Source organism: Rana temporaria, chromosome 4 (assembly GCF_905171775.1).
Source record: "Rana temporaria chromosome 4, aRanTem1.1, whole genome shotgun sequence".
Classification (NCBI taxonomy): domain Eukaryota; kingdom Metazoa; phylum Chordata; class Amphibia; order Anura; family Ranidae; genus Rana; species Rana temporaria.
The window spans coordinates 311596714-311616205 of record NC_053492.1 but is presented as its reverse complement, the minus strand read 5'-3'; the positions used below and the strand labels follow the sequence as shown (position 1 = coordinate 311616205).

Here is a 19492-nt window from a genome sequence, read left to right as displayed (position 1 = left end):
CTGAGCAGAAACTTCAGTACCCACATCTGACACATCTTTTCTCAGTTCCTCAGCAGTCACACAGGGACTTTTCTCCACTCTACGCTTCAGGTAGCGCACAGCAGTCAAAGTCAGCATCTTCTTTCTGCCACGACCAGGTAGCGTTTCAACAGTGCCCTTTGCCTTGAATTTGCGAATGATGCTTCCTATGGTCTCTTGGTATGTTTAACATCTTTGCAATCTTCTTATAGCCATTGCCCTTCCTGTGAACAGTAATCACCTCTTCTCTTGTCTTCCTGGACCATTCTCTTGACTTCACCATGTTTGTAACCACACGCCAACAAATGTCTAGAAGGAGCGGAGTATCACAGTCATTTTAAAGCTGCCTAATTGGTGCTTATTAGGCTTTATTGCTGCTCCCTGACATCCACAGGTGTTTTCAATACCTGATTGAAAACACTTCAATGAACCTCTGTTCTTCAGAGTGGTAGTCTTTAAGGGGTTGAATAATTGTGTAAATGAAGAATTCACAAAATAAACATTTACTACTGTATTACAAAACCAATTGATGTCATTTTAGTTGCATATGGTTCTTTAAGAAGTCCTTGTAGGATTTCATTCTGAATACAATTACAAATGTACACTCAATTCCCTAAAACCCTTTACAGCATTGGGGGGTTGAATAATTTTGAACAAAACTGTATGGACCTCGTCCTCCTAGGTCAAAATGATTTTATTTTTTATTTTTATTTTTTTAATGTTATTTTAAGTTATTTCCATATCCACATTTATTTCCTGAGTACTTGCCATGCTCAGCCATCCAGCCCTTTCCCTTAGTTTTTTAGAGACATTTTTATAGTCAAAAGTCCGGGTCCCCATTGACTTCAATGCGGTTTGGGTTCGGGTCAAAGTTCGGGTCGGGTTCGGTCCCGAACCCGAACTTTCTTTTCAAAGTCCGGGTTCGGGTCCGAACCCGAACATCCAGGTGTCCGCTCAACTCTACTCAGGTGTGATTCTTCTACCCAGTCTTCAAATCTTTCATTAACATTCAATGCAAAAAGACCAGCTTGTAATTATTTAACCCAGGGGTGCTTAACCCTTTGCAATGCGTGGTTGCTGGCCACAGTGAAATGGTACATCATTTCACATTTTTGAATAGCATAATGAAGTTTTTAATTAGCAATCAAGATCATCTTTTTTTCATTGGACCAATCCATGTTGGATGTTTACCTACTGTTTAATCACAATTATTTTTTTTTATAAACAAGCTCACCATTATTCCCACTCTTGCTCTCAGGTGTGACCAGCCAAAAAAGCTCTGAACCAGTGTTGCAGCCTTCACTATATCAGGGTCTTTGCAGCCACCCTTTGAATTGCCAAAACAAGGACTGCAGACAATCTAAATAAAAGACAACAGACCAGGGATGTGCGTGCCCTAGTAATGCAATACATTTCTTATGAAACAAAGATAAAATGATGCATAAAGCACTCACATGCTCCCAGAATTACATTAAGCTCATTACACAACTGTGCGAATCCACCTTCAGAAACCCTTGATGGGTGGACTAGATGTAATCTACTCAGCTCCTCTCCCCTTATCTGTGTGTTAGGAAAGAAAGAGAAGAGTGGGGAGCCAGCTTGTGTATGACAGCTGCCTGGATTATGGAGAACCGGAGATCTGACGATATGATTCCTCCTATCAGTATGGTATCCCCCCTTGACTGCGCAGGCGCACTCCGAGCCAACGGAAATCACCGAACCTGATCAGCTGTAGCAACAGGTCCAGGGCGACGTGGAATTCGCTGGAAGTGGCCAGTCGGGCTCAGACGGCTCGCTGCGCTCGCTGGGCCTCCTGGCTCTTTTTTTAACATCCTCCAAATCCACAGGGATGTTAAGGAATGAGCATGAATGCCGAGCATGCCCATGTACAGCTGATTAGGTTCGGAGATTTCCATGGGCTTCGTCTGCGCAGTCAAGCAGGGAACATATCGATAGGGGAACTAGCTCGACAAGACACCAGCAGTCATTCAGTAGAATGGTGTGCACCTAAAGGAGGCTGCGCGGGTTGCCATAGGTTTGAGCTTTGATTTAACCAATTGTTTGGACAGACAGTGTTTAAATTTAGTTTCCAACTATATATGAGATCTGCCTGCACAGTACAGACAGGGTTAATTAGGGCAAACACAACTCCCCAACCTCTTTTAAGCAATCTTTGTCCACACTGTCCCATGCAAGTTCAGTTCCCCCTACATCCCTCTGCAGTGCTTTCCAGGTTTCCTCCAGAAAGCTATTTCTCCTCACAATACCCTCTACCAGTCCCAGTGCCCTCACTTTGCCTCCCTGCAGAGCCCTACAGCTTCCCACAGTGTGCCTTATATTGTTTCATAGCCCCCCTGCAGAGCCCCCTCATTGCACTCTCGCCCACCCCTCCCCCACAAAGTGCCTCCAAGCTACATATATAAATACTGTATATACAGTATATTGATAACAGTGAGTTGGTAATACAGCTGGTTAAGAACTACATCTGTATTTCATAAAATTTGTTCATGTATATATTCTGTAGTTTACCTTGAAGAATGCATTTCTGGAAGTGGAAAGGATTACAGAGGAACTGAATCTAAGACAAAATCTGGAAGACCATGTCAAGATTGGACATCAAACACCCCACATACACCAAAGTAGAGTTTTATTTTTTATCATTCATAATATGATGTTTATTTAAAAAGCATTTACTAAGGCAGATTTTACAAACCTATTTTCCTAACAGGAAATTATGCATTTTTTCTTATTCTCCTATAGAGAGCATATATATGTACCATACAGTATATGTGTGCAAGTGTGTGTAAATATGCATGCGTGTGTACAGTGGGGATCGAAAGTTTGGGCACCCCAGGTACAAAATTTGTATTAATGTGCATAACGAAGCCAAGGAAAGATGGAAAAATCTCCAAAAGGCATCAAATTACAGATTAGACATTCTCATAATATGTCAAAAAAAGTTAATTTTATTTCCATCATTTACACTTTCAAAATTACAAAAAGCAAAAAAATGGCGTCTGCAAAAGTTTGGGCACCCTGCAGAATTTATAGCGTGCACTGCCCCCTTTGCAAAGCTGAGACCTGCCAGTGTCATGGATTGTTCTCAATCATCGTCTGGGAAGACCAGGTGATGTCAATCTCAAAGGTTTTAAATGCCCAGACTCATCTGACCTTGCCCCAACAATCAACACCATGGGTTCTTCTAAGCAGTTGTCTAGAAAACTGAAACTGAAAATAGTTGACGCTCACAAAGCTGGAGAAGGCTATAAGAAGATAGCAAAGCGTTTTCAGATGTCAATATCCTCTGTTCGGAATGTAATTAAAAAATGGCAGTCATCAGGAACAGTGGAAGTTAAAGCAAGATCTGGAAGACCAAGAAAAATATCAGACAGAACAGCTCGCAGGATTGTGAGAAAAGCAATTCAAAACCCACGTTTGACTGCAGGATCCCTCCAGAAAGATCTGGCAGACACTGGAGTTGTGGTACACTATTCCACTATAAAGAGATACTTGTACAAATATGGTCTTCATGGAAGAGTCATCAGAAGAAAACCTCTTCTACGTCCACACCACAAAAATCAGCGTTTGAACTTTGCAAATGAACATATAGACAAGCCTGATGCATTTTGGAAACAAGTTCTGTGGACCGATGAGGTTAAAATATTTAATATACTTTTTGTCCGGAATGAGCAAAGGTACGTTTGGAGAAGAAAGGGCACAGAATTTAATGAAAAGAACCTCTGTCCAACTGTTAAGCATTTGGGGGTGGATCAATCATGCTTTGGGGTTGTATTGCAGCCAGTGGCACAGGGAACATTTCACGAGTAGAAGGAAAAATGGATTCAATAAAATTTCAGCAAATTTTGTATGGTAACTTGATGCCATCTGTGAAAAAGCTGAAGTTAAAGAGAGGATGGCTTCTACAAATGGATAATGATCCTAAACACACCTCAAAATCCACAGGGGATTACTTCAAGAGGCGTAAACTGAAGGTTTTGCCATGGCCTTCACAATCTCCTGACCTCAACATAATTGAAAATCCATGGATAGACCTTAAAAGAGCAGTGCGTGACAGACAACCCAGAAATCTCAAAGAACTGGAAGACTTTTGTAAGGAAGAATGGGCAAAGATACCTCAAACAAGAATTGAAAGACTCTTGGCTGGCTACAAAAAGCGTTTACAAGCTGTGATACTTGCCAAAGGGGGCAGTACAAGATATTAACTCTGCAGGATGCCCAAACTTTTGCAGACACCATTTTTTTGTTTTCTGTAATTTTGAAAGTGTAAATTATGGAAATAAAATCTATATTTTTTTGACATATTATAAGAATGTCTAATCTGTAATTTGATGCCTTTTGGAGATTTTTCCATCTTGCCTTGGCTTCGTTATGCACATTAATACAAATTTTTACCTGGAGTGCCCAAACTTTCGATCCCCACTGTATGTGTGTATATATACAGTTGTGTGAAACAGTATTTGCCCCCTTTCTGATTCTATATTTTTTTGCATATTTGTCGCACTTAAATGACTCAGATCATCAAAAAATTTATTATTACACAAAGATAATCCGAATAAATACAAAATGCAGTTTTTAAATGATGGTTTCATTTATTAAGCCAAACAAGCTATTCAAACCTGTCTGGCTTTATGTGAAAAATAAATTGCCCCCTAAACCTGGTTGTGCCACCCTTATCGATAAAAACTGCAATCAAGCATTTGCGATAACTTTCAATGAGTCTTTCACATTGCTGTGAAGCAGTTTTGACCAACTCTTCTTTGCAGAATTGTTTTAATTTAACCACATTGGAGGGCTTTCCAGCATGAAAACCAGCCTGTGTAAGGTCATGATACAGCATCTCAATTGGATTTAAGTCCGGGCTCTGACTAGGCCACTCCAAAACCTAAATTTTGGTTTGCTTGAACCATTTGGAGGTGGACTTGCTGTTTTTCGGATCATTGTCTTGCCTCATAACCCAAGTGCACTTGAGCTGGAGGTCACAAACTGATTGCCGGACATTCTCCTTTTCTGATTTTCTGGTAGAGCTCAGAATTTAATGGTTCCATCAATTATGGTAAGTCGTCCAGGTCCTGAAGTTGCAAAGCAGCCCCAGACCATCACGCTACCACCACCGTGTCTGACTGTTGGTATGATGTTCTTGTTATGAAATGCTGTATTAGTTTTATGCCAAATGTAACAGGACACCAAAAAGTGAAATTTATGTCTCATAAGTCTACAGAATATTTGCCTAAAAAAGTCTTGGGGATAATCAAGATGTTTTTTGGTAAATGTGAGATGTGCAATTCGTTTAGTTCCAAATTCGTTTTTTAACAAACGTAATTCATTCCGAAATTTTAATTTCGGGATATTGAAATTCCGGAAATTCGAAAAATCTAAATTTGGAAATTAAAAATTTCAGAAATTCGAAAAATTTGAAATTTCGAAAATTTGAAATTCGAAAATTTGAAATTAAAAAATTTGAAATTCCGAAATCGGAAAATCGGAAATTCGAAAACACGATCTGAACGTGAAGACAGCAGACATGGATGTAAAACCTATGTAGGGAGACTCTGTGTATCTGAGGCTGTTCACTTCACTGGGTGTATGGAGGGTTTACATTCACTTTAAGCACCGCTGGTAACATTGTTAAGATTATTAAATATCTGCAGGAATACAATTGTGCCTTTGCACTTTGAAACCAATCAGCTTCTATCTTTTACATTTTCCACACATCTTAAAAAATGAAAATTAAAAAGCTGATTGGATGATCTCCAGTTGAGACAAAGTTTGTCTCTAAAACTTTTTTATTAATTTCCCCCAATACATTAGCATATGTTTACCACATTTTAAATGTTTTATGTTGCTATAATCTAATATAATATGACACAGATTTTTTTCTTGCCCAGTTTTACTCCTGAAAAGTTTCCAAATGATGGGCTTGAGGCAAATTTTTGTAGAAATCCAGATGGAGATTCAAATGGACCTTGGTGTTACACTACAGACCCCACCGCTAGATTCGAATTTTGCAACATTCCCCAATGTGAAGGTGAGTAAATGTTTATTATATGTCAAGTATAAGGGCAAATTTACATATAACTGTCAATAAGGAATTTCAGTGCTCTGTAAAAAAGTACTAGGCCAATCAACTTTTGCAATCTTCAACTACTTTTTAAGGCTAAGGGTACTTCAGTACTCAAAGTAAAACTTTAATGAATTATGCAAGCTTTCACGATGTGATTATGCAACATGACATACATATAAATGTTTAAATGCAAAATATTGATCAAGATTTAATGCTTCTTCTGCAGACGATTGCTTTCATTGCAGTGGAGAAAATTACAGGGGGAAAATTTCAAAGACGGAGTCTGGTTTGGAGTGTCAGAAATGGGATTCACAAACCCCCCATTCTCATGGTTACAACCCAGCAAGGTAAGAGTGCAGTGGAAGCGCCTGCTCTCATAACACTGCGAGTAGAAACTAAAGAAATCATGGTCAGAAATCCGGCAATTGTTACTATAATATTGTGTAGTGTGTGTCCTAAAATCATCTACCTGTGCAGTAGTAAACTAATTATTATTTTATAGTGAACCCCTCTTTACTGACTAGTAAGGCACATGGAAGATTTGGGTTCCTTCGTCTTTATATAAGAAGTGTTGCCATAACATGCTTATGCCCAGGGAAAACACATGATTTTTTTTGTATTTTTATATTTATCATATATATATATATATATATATATATATATATATATATATATATATATATATATATTAGGGCTGTGCAAATTAACTTTTAATTAATCGATTAATCTTAAATTTTTTTGATCCATCAAAATCTTTTTGATCGATTAAAATTCTTTTGATTGGTACTCACCTCTCCGCCAGCTTCTGGGCCTTCAGGAAGTTCCGTCGGAGATCCAGTAACATCACGGACACCGGCGGGGCTTGCTGTGACCATCTGAAGGGCTCCTTTGTTGTGCCTTCATATCTGCATGCCGGCGGGACCTTACTATCTGCCACATGCAAGGGTTGTTACACTTCCCTCTATCACTTCCCTCTATCAACCTGGGATTCTACAACCATCCACTGGGAGTTGTGATAGTTCCCTTCACGGGACATCTACATGCTGACGGACTGATGTTAACCTCTCCTCATCTGGATTCAGCAGTGGTATCGTTGTACACATTTTTATACCAGTATCATACTTAGCTACATGTTTTTATGACTGCTTTTGGTACCGTTTGGTATTACTCGCATAATTTTAACAGTTTATGTAGCTACAGCGATTTTATCTCCAGTGCAATATTTATTTGGTTACCTACTTGAAGACTATAAAAGTTTTAATGCTATTCCCATCGAGCGCTGCCTTTGTGTGTTTTTTGTATCCTGCTATCCATTTTTCCAGTGGTTGGTAGATGCACTGGGAATCAGCTTGCAAGGAGATCAGCTGAAAGTAGTTGGATCTGTATGTGCGTTATAATTAATCGAAATTAGTCGATTAATCGATATAAAAAAAACGATTAATCGAACAGAAAAATTTTGATCAGTAACAGCCCTAATACTGTATATATAGTGACAGGAAGTCAGGTAAATCTGTGGGTGTTGTCACAGACGGGACATACATTTCTGCCTTGTTTAGACAATACACCAATTGTTATTAGGCAAAGGTCTAAGGGCGTTGGAAAACTTCAGCTGTTCAGAATGAGGCAATTAAGGCTGATTTTCTGCATCCTGAGGCTTTGTGATTAAGGAGAGCAGCGTACTGAAAGTCTTCTGAGAAGGTGAGGAGAGGATTGATTTTTCTGTGTGATAAAAATCAAAAGACTATTGTTTTTCTGCTGTATGACCAGCAGTGTCTGCCCAGCACTAGGCTGTGTCAGACTCCATAGATAGGTTCCTGTGTGGTGAAGGTAGAGGCCCCAAGTGGCCAGGGTTTATTTTATGTTTGATTTTGTTTATGCTGTTTGGATGCTTGCACTTGTTTCCAGCAAGATGGAAGAATAAACCAAAATCTTTGTTTTCAACCATCTCCGATTGCCTGTCTGTATAAATTCAGTGTGTAGTGAACCCATCCATGGGGTCACACACCCCGCTACCGAGCTAATCCCTTACAATATATATATATATATATATATATATATATATATATATATATACACATATTTATATATATATTGCTTATCGCTGGAGGTTAGCAAGTAATATGCTTTTAGCATCTCCGTCTCTGCATCTGCACCCTGGGAGATCAGAGGACTCAGGGAGCTCTTCATTCTGCTTCAAATAATTCATACGTTAAATATAATTACACGCTCATCCGTCTTTATGGACCTTGCTTTGTGCACTGGTGTGCAGTCATGTTGGAACAGGAAGGGGCCACCCCCAAACTGTTCCCACAAAATTGGGAGCATGAAATTGTCCAGAATGTCTTGGTATGCTGATGCCTTAGAAGCTCCCTTCACTAGAACTGAGGGGCCAAGCCCAACCCCTGAAAAACAAGCCCACACTTTAACCCCCTCGCCACAAAATGATTTGGAACAGTGCACAAAGCAAGGCCCATAAAGACATGGATGAGCAAGTTTGGGGTGGAGGAACTTGACTGGCCTGCACAGAGTCCTGACCACCTTTGGGATGAATTATAGCAGGGACTGCGAGCCAGACCTTATCGTCCACTTCAGTGCTTGACTTCACAAATGCGCTTCTGGAAGAAGGGTCAAACATTACCATAGACACACTCCTAAACCTTGTGCACAGTCTTCCTAGAAGAGTTGAAGCTGCTATAGGTGCAAAGGGTGGGTCAACTCAATATTGAACCCTACGGACTAAGACTGGGATGCCATTAAAGTTCATGTGCGTGTAAAGGCAAGTGTTCCAGTACTTTTGACAATATGTAATGGTGGATGTATTTTCTTACATATTTTTGAATATTTATTAATAAAGTTGTTTATATTTTTGCAAGCCGGTTGATTGTACTTTGATGATAATCTTGTGGACCTTTAGTCCTCTTATTTGTATGTTGTTGGTAATCTAGAGGATCACGCCCAATTAACTGTTTGAGGGGTGACAGTTCAAGATTTGGTGAAGGGTTATTCTATATTCTATATTACCCCTAACCTATCCTTAGCTGAGGTGAAGCTATTGTGGCAATTTTCTTTTTATGCTTATGTGCATGTATATCAGTTGATACCTGTCTATTAAGGATGAGCTTCGTTTTCGAGTCAAACTCTTGTTCGACTTGAACATTGTATGTTCGATCGTTCATCGAATTACGAACGTTTGGGCCGTTTGCGCCAAATTCGAGTGGCGTGTCACGGCCCATAATTCACTGCGGCATCGCAGTGCATTGCTGGCTGATGATTGGCCAAGCATGCACTATGACCCGCATGCTTGGCCAATCACAGCTTTCAAAAAACAGAGAGCCATAATTGGCCAAAGCCAGGGTGGCTTTGGCCAATTATGGCTCAGGGGGTTTAGTACACCCCCCACACTATATAATACTGCCTGGATGTCGGCCTTGTGTAGTGTGTTGGTGGTTTACAGAGAGAGAGAGAGAGAGAGAGAGAGAGAGTGTAATTTTTTGGAGTTAGATAGAGTTACAGTGTGTAGAGGATATATATGTATCCCAGGTGTTGTGTGTATATATATATATATATATATATATATTTATACACTGTATTGAGTTTAACTAGATCTGCTCTTCCTAATTTACTGACAGGCAGGCAGGGGAGTGTGTAAATAAAAAAAAAATCACAAAAATAAAAATGCATGCTAACAAAAGCACCATGCATTTTGGTGCAGCGGCAAAAAAATAAATAAAAAAAAAGGCCCATGCACTTTGGTGCTATTGAGGGGTGGCAGGCAGTTCATTCTCAAATTAATAGGCTGTTCTGCAGCAAAGCACATACTCTGATGCATTGCATAGATGTGAAGTTGAACCTTTAAAACACAGTCAGGAGGCCGAGGGGCACCAAAAAAAAAACTTTTTCAAAAAATCATTTGTCATTGGGACAGAAAGTGAGGTGCAATCTTCTGAACAGATGCACACAGACAGCAAAGCAAATGGTACAGGGGTGATAACCCCTCTCTATGTTTTCCAAAAAGCTTAAAAAATAGATTTTTTGGCTGGAGCTACACTTTAAAAAAGTACCAGTTCAAAATTACAAACAGATTCTACTTAACAACTAACCTTGTTTGCACCGCCTGCATACTGCTGTTCAAAGTATATAGGGCCAAAGGGGCGTGTAATGACCTGGGGGGAGGGGGGCGGGGAAACCCATGCTATTTTTCTCAACGATTTTCATCCATATTGCAGACATTACATTAAAGCTGCAAGCAGTTTTAAATGACTTTTTTCTTATAGCAACACCCAGCAGGTACGATATTTAAAGGAATTTTTCATTTTTTTTTCACTTTAAGCATCATCAAAATCACTGCTCCAGAAAAAACGACCGTTTTTAAAACTTTTTGTTCCATTGATACATGTTCCCTGGGGCAAGACCCGGGATCTCAAACCTGTTTTACGACAATAACTTGCATATTAGCCTTTAAAATGAGCACTTTTGAATTCGAACGTTCGAGTCCCATAGACTTCAATGGGGTTCTAAAAGTTTGCACGAACGTTCGGTCCGTTCGAAGGTTCTGGTGCGAACCGAACGGGGGGGGGGGGGGGTCGGGTGTTTGGCTCATCCCTACTGTCTATATATATATATATATATTCTTTAACATTGGGAGTGATTTCACTGAAACCTGTAATGAAAATGTGCACAATATTTAGACCATAGGTGCCTGATGCCTGATAGATACAAGGCTTTCCTTTACCTTTGGTATTTTGGAGTAGTTATGGGGATTTATCTGCAACTGCAATGGTTTTGGCTTAAGCAGCCATGATCCTCCTTTTCTTGGGCTGAGTGCTCACTATAAGAAGTAGATTCCTATGGGGGCAACCGTGTGTGCTCACTCCCGAACCAGGCAATTTGCATCTATTCAGACATAAAGCCCAGCCCCCTGCTCTCTGCCAAGGGCTCCTGTTGCTCTCAACCAAGCCTGTGAGAGCTGGGAGAGGAGACAAGAACTGCTACAGATGTGCACAGCGCTGGATGCAGTGGGTTGAGGTGAGTATTTAGGTGTCCTGGGTATGCTACCATTACATTTTTTAGACCATAATGCAGAGAATGCATTAAGGTAAAAAAAAATGTTTTATCTTTACAAATTAACACTTTAAATTAAGCAATAGCTAAAGTGATGCTGAGAGATAATTACAAGTTAAGATTGCACAGTTTTCCAGCATTTGATGCATGAGATCTTACAAAATGTACCTATGTTTTTAGCATTCCAGAAAAAAATCTCATTGAGAATTACTGCCGGAATCCAGATGGAGAACCACGACCATGGTGCTTTACTACTAACCCAAACAAGCGCTGGGAATACTGCAATGTGCCACGCTGTAGTGAGTGCTGAACTTGAAATGCTTATGAATATAATGCAATGACATGGGCTTGGTAAATTATTCTTTTTTTTTTTAGTTAATTAGGATTTTACATGAATCAGTTCCTAATATTTGGTGGACCTCCAAGACTACAAAGTAATTGCATTTGTATGTATTAATTCCTGAAACAGCTAGTGAGTAGCTATATGATAATTAAGTCAAGCAAACAGGTACAAAAAAAGCTGCATGAGACCTATGCCATATTCAACTGTTTTACCATGTTTAAATATTTCCTTAACCAATTGAGTTCCACATTTCGTTCTACCTTTTTGGCCCGTACACACGACCGGATCGATCCGCTGAAACTGGTCCGCCGGACCAGTTCCAGCGGACAGATCTGGCCGTGTGTAGGCACGAGCGGACAATTGTCCCGCGGATCGGACAGTTTCCAGCGGATAAAAATTTCTTAGCATGCTAAGAAATCTGTCCGCAGGAAAGCTGTCCGTCGGACGTATTCGGTCGTCTGTACAGACTCACCGGACACGTCCGACCGACCGCCATCCCTCGCATGCGTCGTACTGATTCGACGCATGCGTGGAAGCTTTGAACTTCCAGGGCCGCCCACGTCGTCGCGGCGACGGCGCGGCCATGCCCCGCGTATTGTTTACGCGCGGATTTCTGTCTGATGGTGTGTACAACCATCAGACAGAAATCTGGCAGCGGTCGCAGCGGATCTATCCGCTGAAAACGGTCCGGCGGACCGCTTTCAGCGGATCGATCTGGTCGTGTGTACGGGGCCTTTGAGTTCCAGAATTATTATTATAATTTTTGTTCACTTTAGCAATGTCTCAAATCCACATATTATACTTTTTATCATCTATAGTCCACCCTAATATGTTATACATATACTATATTTTTATTGAGAATAAATAGTAGAAAAAAAAAGGAATTTGACACTTGCACAGAAAACTTGAAAGTCATCTAGATCATTCAACATTATTGTTATGATATAGGGATTAAACTAAGAGCCGGTTCACACAGGGGCGACTTGGGATCCGACTTGAAGTTGCCCTAAAGTCGTGCTGTTGAGAAAATCAATACACTACTGAAGTCGCTCCGACCTTAGAAAAGGTTCCTGTACTACTTCAATCCGACTTCTAGGCAACTTTTACCCATTGATTTCAATGGAAGTCGCCTCCAAAGTCGGATCAGTGTCTTACCTGAAGCAACAATACAGGAAGAGAAAATTGTTTTCTCAGGCAAACCCCTCTTTCCCCCCTCCCTCCCACAGAGCTGATTGTTTGATTGGCCACTGGAAAGTCGCCTGCCCTGAAGTCGCCTTGTAAGTCGCCCCAAATCGCGCTGTGGTGTGCGCTCAGGTCGTGTCCAGGTTGCCTCGCAAAGTCGCGGCTAGAGTCGTGTTGCCCCGTGTGAACCGGCTCTTAGGAGGGAATATTTATTTTTATTATATACAGTATGTAAAGAATGTATACGGTACATATTATACATCTATGTATAATATACATAAAGTATATATATATATATATATATACATATATATATATATATATATATATATATATATATATATACTCGTATCCATCCATACACACTCTCTGTACATTTATTTATGCAAATAGCCAGAGATCAACTGCGGCAGGGTGAAGCTGGACAGAGTGGCATCAGTCAGTCACTCGTGGCATCACAACACTCCCAATGTAATAACAATCTGAAAGCATTGTGTTTACATTCTCTTCTACAGTACACTTTTTTCAAGAGATCTATCTGTTAAAGGATCAGAAGCCCAGAACCCAATTGTTTCAGCTCCTGGGTTTAGTGCTGGCCCACAGTTATTAGCCAGTAGGACCTGCTGGAGCCGCTGAGGTTGGGTGCTATTTTAAAATGACGCTGGAAGTAATAGCCACTGTGCTTGTTCCATTTTAAAATGCTACCCAGGACTCAAGTGGTTAAAGCATATCTAAACCCAAAAGCAAAAATGTAATATATTGCAGCATACAAAACCTTAGCTCTCATTGCTGCATACATTTTCTTTATTCAGGGTTAGAACTTTTCTTCCACCACAGAAAAATACCTGTTGATCCTTGCCATGAATCTTGAGTTCTAATAACTTCTATCAGACTGAACTGAAAACTTGAACAAGGTTAGCAGCAGACCCAGCTATCTTCTATGAGCAAGTGTTTGTGGTCCAAATGGGGAGAAAAGCCCAGGGCAACAACACTGCTCCTTCATAGATTTAATACAATGAACGTTGTGACCCTAGGACAGGAAATGTGTTAGTTGCAGGATTACCAGTTGAAAATGCCAAAAAAAAACGAATGCAGCAAAAACATGTAATTGGAAACTCTGGGCCAGATTCACAGAGAATTGCGTTACGCTGTGGCGGCGTAATGTATCCCATTTACGTTACCCCGCCGCAAGTTTACAGCGTAAGTGCCTGATTCACAAAGCACTTACCTGTAAACTTGCGGCGGTGTAACGTAAATCCGCCCGGCGCAAGCCCGCCTAATTCAAATGGGGCGGGGACATTTAAATTAGGCGTGTTCCAGCGCCGAACGTACTGCGCATGCTCCGTCCCTAAAATGTACCGACGTGCACTGCGCTAAATGACGTCGCAAGGACATCATTGGTTTCGACGTTAACGTAAATGGCGTCCAGCCCCATTCACGGACGACTTACGCAACTACGTGAAATTAAAAAATTTGAAGCGGGAACGACGGCCATACTTAACATTGGTTAGACCACCTAGAGGACAAGCTTAGTTTTACGCGACGCATCTCTACGGAAACTACGTAAATTTAGATCGACGGGCAAAGCGGACATTTGCATATTCTACGCCGACCGCAATGGAATCGCCACCTAGCGGCCGGCCTAGAATTGCAGCCTAAGATCCGACGGTGTAACACAGTTACACCTGTCGGATCCTAGGGCTATCTATGCGTAACTGATTCTATGAATCAGTCGCATAGATACGACAATCGTATCTCAGAGATACGACGGCGTATCAGGAGATACGCCGTCGTATTTCTTTTGTGAATCTGGCCCACTATACTGTATTACATTTTTTTTGTTATATATTTTTTTGTGGGGTTTAGCTATCCTTCATTGTTTAATGACAGATACGTTGCATGCATTTTTATTTTTTTGCTTGGAATCCAAAACGTGTTTACTCTTTAGCCATTGCATAAATTCACACTGGTTTTAAGAGAAAATATGGCATATAACTACATTATAGTATTTTAAAAATGTATTTCTCCATTTTGAAGCCTCTAATCCCCCACCGTCACCTCCGGGATTGCAATGTTTGTCTGGAAAAGGAGAGACTTATCGAGGAAATATCGCTGTAACAGCATCAGGAAAGATTTGTCAGGCTTGGAGTGCTCAGAAACCCCACAACCATTCCAGAACCCCAGAGAACTACCCCTGCAAGTAAGAGATTGTGTTTGTTTACATATCTAGTATATGTCAGTTGGCAAATTATTGATAGTCAATCAGATGACTGTATGACTGTATTAATTTCCTTTTGTAGGTTTTCTTTCTTCTATTTTCATCTGGTGATTTAGCCAGTAAATTTGTTTTTCAACAGAAAAGCTCTATTGCAGTTACAAGGATGAGACAGGTCATTTAATCCTGGCAGGGGTGTTTAAAATGATAAGCTTTTATTTATTTTTCTAAAACCTTTATCTAAAAAGAATCAACTGTTTTGCTATAGCTGCTTATTAAGTATTAGCTGGAGTTTAGCTTCGATTTTTTACTGTATTTAAATTTGGTAGTACCTCTAAAGCCTAATACGCACGGACGGGATTCCTGGCGGTAAAAAGTCCACCGGGAATCCCGAGGGGAAAACCGAGAACCTACTCGATAACTTTTTCCCCCTACAGACGAGAAAACTGCCATGAGAGCTTTGGTCGGGAATCCAGGTCTTGTGCATGCTCCATCGCAGTGTTTCCCGCCGGGAATCCCGGCGGGAAAAAAGAGAGATGGTTCTCTTTTTTTTCTGTCTGTTTTCTTGATTAGAAAACCTGCGATATAGCATAGACGGAGCCAGTTGATTTAGAATTCATACATTTAGAATGTCACCCCAACACACAAGTACAGAAGGTATCAATAGACGTGCAATACAGCACACCACAACGCACATGCTATGTTCAATGAAAGGTTCAGTGCTAGTTTTCCTTATATTACCATGTGCTGGCAGCTTATTAAAATAAATGCAATGCTTCAATGCAGCTCAAGTTAATGTCTAAATTACTGCACATCAATGTGCATGAGCTAACGCACTGCAGTGGGAAAATTTGTGAAAGGGCCCTCTGTGTTGTGTCAGTAAATAAAAGGTTGCTTAAAGTGTATGTAAACCCTCACATATAAAACTTATTTACCCTATACTTTGAAGTAAATAGTGGCGCTAATACCTAAATAATAAACAAGTGTTAGTCACTAACAATAGTGACTACAATAATAATTTGTGATTAAACAGTCCATAAATGGGCCATAATGGCCTCAAAATAAAGTTAAATATGTAAATATTGTGTTTTTTTTTTCTGTTTGTTCCTGTTACTTGTGTGCCTTTTTGTCTGTTTTTTGTAACAATTTTTTTTAATAAAAGACAAATTAATATAAAAAAAAAATCATCCTCAGTGTAGTAACTTTATGATAAATTTATTCGATAAAAAACATTCAAACATTGCACTCACATGTAATCAAACATACTAAAGCATGTAATATCCACTTGCCACACTAGTCAATCGTCACAACTGGTTGCCATACAGCCACGTCCCCAGTTGTGACGCTAGACGGTCAGTGGGACTGGGGGGGGGGGGGGGGGTCGAATAGGGGGTCCTGTGTAAGTTCACCTTACAGATTTTTCTGTAAAGGGGAACTTACAGTTTAAAGGATTCTGTAGCATTTTTGTATTAATTTTTCTGCCACAACTCCTTAACCACTAGCCGACCAGCCGCCGTATAACTGTTATACGGCGGCAGGTCGGCTCGGCTGCGCGAAATCACGTAGCTATACGTCATTTCGCATTCCAGTGCGCGCGCCCCCTGCTTGCCCCTGGTGCCGACACGCGTGCCCGGCAGGCGCGATCACCGCCGGGCACCTGCGATCGCTTGTTACAGAGCGAGAACCAGGAGCTGTGTGTGTAAACACACAGCTCCCGGTCCTGTCAGGGGGAGAAATGACTGTTCGTCTGTTCATACAATGTATGAACAGCGATCTGTCATTTCCCCTAGTCAGTTAGAACACACCTAGGGAACATAATTAACCCCTTCCTTGACCCCTAGTGTTAACCCCTTCCCTGCCAGTGTCATTTTTACAGTAATCAATGCATTTTTATAGCACTGCTCGCTATAAAAATGGCAATGGTCCCAGAAATGTGTCAAAGTGTCCGCCATAAGGTCGCAGTACCGATAAAAATTGCTGATCGCCGCCATTACTAGTAAAAAAACACATTTTTAATAAAAATGTCATAAAACTATCACCTATTTTGTAGACGCTATAATTTTTGCGCAAACCATTTAATAAACGCTTATAGCGATTTTTTTTTACAAAAAATATGTAGAAGAATACGTATCGGCCTAAATTGTTATTTTATATATTTTTGGGGATATTTATTACAAATATTCATTTTTTTTCAAAATTGTCGCTCTATTTTTGTTTATAGCGCAATTAATAACCGCAGAGATGATCAAATACCACCAAAAGAAAGCTCTATTTGTGGGGAAAAAAGGACGGCAATTTTGTTTGGGAGCAACGTCGCACGACCGCGCAATTGTCAGTTAAAGCGACGCAGTGCCGAATCGCAAAAAGTGGCCCGGTCATTGACCAGCAAAATGGTCCGGGGCTGAAGTGGTTAATAGAACCTGATTCGCGGTAAACCTGAAGAACAATAGGCCAAGTTTAGGATCAAACAAGTGCTTTTGCACTGTGTCTGGTCATTCATTTAATTGCTGTTACATTTTATAAACATTTGCTGTGGTTTCACAATCTATATTTGGAAAGTTTTATGTATTTCACGTGACAAGGAAAGATAGATTCTAGTTTCCTAATACTATACCAGGTGAGAAATACTTTGCTGAGTTGCAGCCTGCGGTGTCACTTTAAAAGGCAAGTGTGTCTCTTTTTAAAAAAAACAAATCATACCTACCTAGGTGGATGCAAAATCGGTCCAATGCTGCACATGTCCACTGCAGGCTCTAATGCCGCGTACACACAGTCGGAATTTTCGACAACAAATGTTCGATGTGAGCTTGTTGTCGGAAATTCCAATCGTCTGTAGCCAATTCCGATGCACAAAAATCCTACGCATGCTTGGAATCAACTCGATGCATGCTCAGAATCTTTGAACTTACAGTAATTTTTCTCAGCTGTCGTAGTGTTGTACGTGACCACGTTCTTGACGTTTGGAATTTCTGACAACATTTGTGTGACCGTGTGTATGCAAAACAAGTTTGAGCGAACAATCCGTTGGAAAAAAATCCATGGTTTTGATGTCAGAATGTCCGATTGCGTGGCTCAGGCTCTCAGTGACTTGCTAAGAGGCCAAGCCAGGTCCCAGTCCAGGCATGTGGTTGATTCTAACCATATTTTTGTGATCTTGCCACACCAGTGCAGAATGAACTGCACTTCTGTGATCAACAGGAGATGTACCGCCAAACCAGCTTTGGCTGTACTTCTCTAAGGCCGCGTACACACGATCAGTCAAAACCGATGAAAACGGTTTCATCGGTCCAAACCGATCGTGTGGTCCCCATCGGTCAGTTATCCTTCGGTCAAAAAAAAAGAGAACTTGCTTTAAAATTTGACCGATGGACGCCTAACCGATGGGTCAAAACTGATCGTTAGTATGCAAAAGCATCGGTCAAAAGGCCACGTATGCTCAGAATCAAGTCGACGCATGCTTGGAAGCATTGAACTTCGTTTTTTTTTAGCACGTCGTGTGTTTTACGTCACCGCGTTCTGACACGATCGTTTTTTTAACCGATGGTGTGTAGGCACATCAGACCATCAGTCAGCTTCATCGGTTAACCGATGAAACGGTCCTTCAGTCCGTTTTCATCAGTTTTGACTGATCGTGTGTACGCAGCCTGAGGGTTCTAGAAAATCCAGTGTGTTAAAGTGTCAAATAATTTTTTTTTTAATTCAAATAATTGCAGCAATAAATAAATAAATGCATAATGTACAGTATATTTTCCAAAAATGATGTACTTACAATGGAGAATGTGTTGAAAATGACTAAAAATGTTCAATGAAAAGGAGAGCTCTGAAGTACAGATACTATTTGTATACGCCAAAATTTTTCTATGAGGGTCCCAGATGAAGACTTTGGCCCGGATTCACAGAGAGCGGCCGCACATTATGCCGCCGTAGCGCAAATAAGATATGCTACAGGCAAGCACTGGATTCACAAAGCCAGTGCTGCCAAATCTGCGCTGGGTTTCCTAGGCGTAAGCCGGCGTATGTGGAAGTGGGCGTGAGCCATGCAAATGAGGCGTGACTCCATGCAAATGATGGGCTGAGTCTCAGACAGATACGTAAAATGAACGTGCGCATGCTCAGAATCACGTCGGAACTACTCCCTAAGATACGACGGATCACTGCCTACGGCGTGAACGTAACCTACGCCTAGTCATATTTACGTCCTACGTAAAATACGTCGGCTTGTGTTCCCTGGTGCAGCCATTTGCATGGATGCTGCTGAGTTACACCTGCTTTATGGGGCATAACTTTACCGGACGTATGACTTTACGCGCACTGCGTCAAACGGACGGACGTTCGGGAATCGGCGTATCTCCCTCATTTGCATATGTGAATAGAAAATCAATGGGAGCGCCAAATACGTCCAGCGTAAATATGCGCCCACGATACGCCGGCGTAGGCTAGTTACGATCGGTCGGATGAAGCCTACTTTCAGGCGTATCTTGGTTTCTGAGTCCGGCGCATAGATACGACGGCGCATATTTGCACTTACACGGCGTATCTCGAGATACATCAGCGTAAGTGCTTTGTGAATCCGGGCCACTGATCCATACAG

The 19492-nt window shown here is 40.9% G+C and overlaps 1 protein-coding gene across 1 annotated transcript in view; it reads left to right on the top strand.

Moving 5' to 3' along the window:
- PLG (plasminogen) overlaps positions 1–19492 on the top strand; it is a 179833-nt gene that overhangs the window by 50219 nt on the left and 110122 nt on the right. The window contains exons 4-8 of the mRNA XM_040350604.1: positions 2543–2657; positions 5925–6064; positions 6327–6447; positions 11342–11460; positions 14724–14886. Coding sequence (XP_040206538.1) covers positions 2543–2657; positions 5925–6064; positions 6327–6447; positions 11342–11460; positions 14724–14886 — 658 coding nt within the window. The remainder of the gene's footprint in view (positions 1–2542; positions 2658–5924; positions 6065–6326; positions 6448–11341; positions 11461–14723; positions 14887–19492) is intronic.